The 3,772-nt window shown below is 38.3% G+C and overlaps 1 protein-coding gene across 1 annotated transcript; it reads left to right on the top strand.

The window, feature by feature from the left end:
• Positions 1 to 1,902: 1,902 nt before the first annotated feature.
• Positions 1,903 to 3,711, top strand: LOC112091417. The gene has a single exon (XM_024165050.1). The coding sequence runs from the start codon at positions 2,490 to 2,492 to the stop codon at positions 3,189 to 3,191; it is 702 nt and encodes a 233-aa protein (XP_024020818.1). The 5' UTR covers positions 1,903 to 2,489; the 3' UTR covers positions 3,192 to 3,711.
• The last annotated feature ends 61 nt before the right edge of the window (positions 3,712 to 3,772 follow it).

Genomic DNA, 3,772 nt, shown 5'->3' with positions numbered 1-3,772 from the left:
GCTAGAGCCGGGCTTGGGCCGCGGGCTGAGAAGCTGAGGTCCAGCCCTAGCCCATCACACGTGTCGGGCCAGCACGGCCCGTAACAGTACTGTACCGGGCCATGCCGAATCCGACACTGTTATGGGCTGGGCTGGGCCGTCCATGGACGGCCCGGCCCATTTGATAACTCTAAATGAGCACAAGGTGCATCCGCATAAGTTGATACACAAGTTGATATTAGAATTAGTGTCCTAAACATTATATATATATATATATATATATACATATATATATATGAATAATTTCCTTCATTTTTCACTCATCAGCGGCACCATGTTTAGAGAGCCGGAAAAACGTAGAATTACAAATTAGGAACTTCATTGAACATACAAGCTTTCTAGTGAATACCAACAAAAGATTATCTTGCAGCTAAAATATGTTAGTGTTAGTTGAAAAAACAGATTAGCAGCTTCAATGTAATTGACAAGGCAAATGAAACTTTCGGTGGTTAGGACTTAAGACCTCGTTTTGTTCCCAAGGAAAAAAAAAATCATTAGTCGTTATCATTTTTAGAGCCAAAACTTATTCTGTATTGTTGTTTTCATCTCATTTGTCCTAAGAAGAAACCAAAATTAACAATAATTCACGTAGCCTTCAGATTACGAAGGGTACTATCTCGACAAGTTTACTACTATTCAAATTGAGATTCCAACTCAAGCTAGAAGATAATTGGTCCGTGGCTCGCGCGGGCTTTTTGAAGAAACACACAATCGTGTGGAGATTTCTCTCTCTCTCTCTCTCTCCTTTTTTTTTTTTTTTTTTGGGCTACGGATCGTGTGGAGATCTCTTGTCGATGTCGTCACTTGTAATACTAAAAAAATCATATTTCGTTACATTTAATAATCCTCTAACTAATTTTTCTCCAAATAATAATTATTATAAAAATCAGCTAACAAGTTCATAAATCATATTCTACGAACCCAACTTGTTGTTCGTGACGATCACGGAGGAATTATTCCCCGATTTCATGATGATTTCTTACGGTATGATAAACAAAAAATAGGCTCAACTAGCATATATATATATATATATATATATATATATATATATATACATACATGCATAGGCTCCAAAATATTATAGGATTATGTTGATCGTAATACAACAATGTTTGGGTTTTTTGTTGAATTATGTTTCAATCTAGTCGTCCTTGGCCCCACAACATTTCTTTGGGAAAAAAACCCACCATCATTAGCTTGAAAGATATAATCATATTACGTCATATATGGCTAAAAGCAAGCCACGTGTAGGGCAGATCAATAACAATTGCGCACCTAGTCTAGCCTTTCCATAAAATAATAAGAAGAAATATCCCATGATATGTTTTTGCCATCCATCAATTATTTTTTCTTTTGTTTTGGTTTTTTTTCTCTTTTCTTATTCCAACTTTATTGCCAAATTGCCACCACCACCCGCTCCAAAGCCCTTGCCGTGAGGTCACAGGACTAAAAACTACACATAAAAAGAAAAAAACAAAGCTGGGCCCCACAATCTGAAAACGTGTAGGGCTGCGATTTATTGCGTCCACATCAAAGCAGACAAACTTCGAGGAACCCGAGGAGGAGATCAACGGCCAAAATGTTCTCAACGGCTATTCATAAATCTTTGATCCAACGGTCGACATCGTTTCGGCGGCTGCCGCCCAACAGTTGCCCCCCGTCTTGGACCAAAGAGAGTAAGGAAAGAGTAGGGTTGGCCGACTGCAACGGTTGTCGGTCAATAAGGGGTAACGGTGACATCTATTATATTTTATTTTAAAAAATAAATACCAAGAAAACAATTATTAATATTTAATTAAAAAATGGAAAATGGAAAGTTATAAGTAGCCGTTGGAATTGGGACTTGGGAGGCGTGGACGTGGAGCTCTGTTTTATAAATAGAGCTTATTTTTAGTCTATAGAGACGTTGAGACTGAATTTTCATACGTGTCGTTCTTGCACTAACATCGGAAGGTTCATGAATGTTCTTCTAGTAAGATTACGAGGGAGAGAACGCTAATGAGAAATTTTTTTTCCCTCCATTTCTGTTTCTTCTAATTTTAGTTCTTAATCAGGAAATTATTACTATTTTTCTCAATATTCTCTATTTTTGGTTTTGCTGTTTACTAAATCAAAGATCCAGCTTTCCTCTGATCACGTTCTCTTCCTCGTAACTCAAACTAAAAATCTTGTGTATTCTTTTCTTGGCTTGTGTTTCTATCTAGATTTTTGTAAAGTTATATCTCGGATTTACTTTTTCTTATTCCACTTTCTTGAGAAAATCTGTAAGAATTTCCCGACCGGTAAAGTATAGTTTTATTTGTTTCTCAGTTAACTCGAACGAGTTCATTTCAGGCTATTGATCGCGTATTTAAAAAGATCACCGCCTCTTTTTTCTTGTAAAATCAAAATCCTTCTCTTTCTTTTTCATCTGTATTTCATATTTAAGCAGAGAAAACAAATACCTGGCTATGGAGGCAGTTGTAATCAGATCAACCCCAAAGAAGAAAAACGCACGCAGTTTTAGCTACTCCAGACGATCTTCGGAGAATCTGGCTCCGGCGAACATGTATGGCGGTCTATTTCCCATTCATCCGCCGTCGCTTTCCTACTCTTATCCTCCCTCAGCTTTGCTACTTAATAATATTCTCTCTCACCCATACCACCAACAACAAAACCCTCCTTTGCTTCCTCTACCAATTCCCATATCTCGCTCCCCTTCTCTCGCTTGTCGAAGCTGTTCTACTACAAAAAAGACCAGTTACAGATCCAAAGATCAATCTGTCACCCCAATTCCAAAGAAACCCAAATCTAAGTCTCTAAATCCCAAATTTGAAGAATCCAAGAAAGATGTTAATCCAAGGTCGGAGTCTTTGGTGGTTGCGTCAACGAATCGGTTGGGACCGGAGCCGAAAGATCTTCCCATGGATGTTCCAAAGGTGATTGTTTCATCGTCTTCGTTGTCATCTTTGGAAACAGGTGGTTGTGTTGTTATGGGAGATTTGGAGAAGTTTTCGGGTGGTTCGGTGTTTAGCCTGTCGCCGCATCCGAGCAGTTTGCCGCTGCCGAGGTTTTCGCTGAGGCCAAACTCGAAGCTCAGTTGCAACGCTGAAGCTGCCGGGATTGATGCCGGAGCTACAGACAATCTCCGTCGACTACTACGTCTCCGATGATACCATATGCTTCCTTGGTTGGTTTGGCCGCCAAGACTAATTACAATATCTACTCATCCACGTGATTGGTTTAAACTTGTGTTTTCTTTGCCGTTAGTTTCGGATGTAAATAGAAAGGGTCAGCGGAGTGAGGAAGTATGCCGTAGCTGATTCCAGTGTTGAAACCTTTTCTTTCTTATTTAAGTTCCACTTTGTGGCCACCGCCTTTGTTTTTTGATTGGGGGTGTGCGCACAGAAGCTTTGGCTATAGGGAGAGCTTGCCTAAGAATAGATTTTCTGTATTTTTATCTTAAATTTCTTAAGTTATCAGTCAATGGAATGCACAATTAAATCAGGAAAAAATCAAAATTCTCTCTTGTAATATCATGTATATCCGTATGCTCTTTCCAAATTCCGCACAAGATAGGGTAAAGAAGAAGAATATGCCATTTTATCCAAAAAGAAGGGGAAATAAACAAAATATTAGGGAAAGCCACTAAATTTATCCACTCAATGCAAAAAAAAAAAAAAAAAAAAAAAATAAAACAATGCAATTTGATAAGGTGTTTCTGTAACCTAGCACATAAAAAAAAAAAAAAAAA

The sequence above is a fragment of the Morus notabilis genome, unplaced genomic scaffold (assembly GCF_000414095.1).
Source record: "Morus notabilis unplaced genomic scaffold, ASM41409v2 Scaffold195, whole genome shotgun sequence".
Lineage (NCBI taxonomy): Eukaryota > Viridiplantae > Streptophyta > Magnoliopsida > Rosales > Moraceae > Morus > Morus notabilis.
This window is presented reverse-complemented; position numbering and strand designations above follow the sequence as displayed.

Coding starts and splice junctions, on each gene's coding strand:
- LOC112091417 (XM_024165050.1), top strand. CDS start 2,490: ATGGAGGCAGTTGTAATCAGATCAACCCCAAAGAAGAAAAACGCACGC.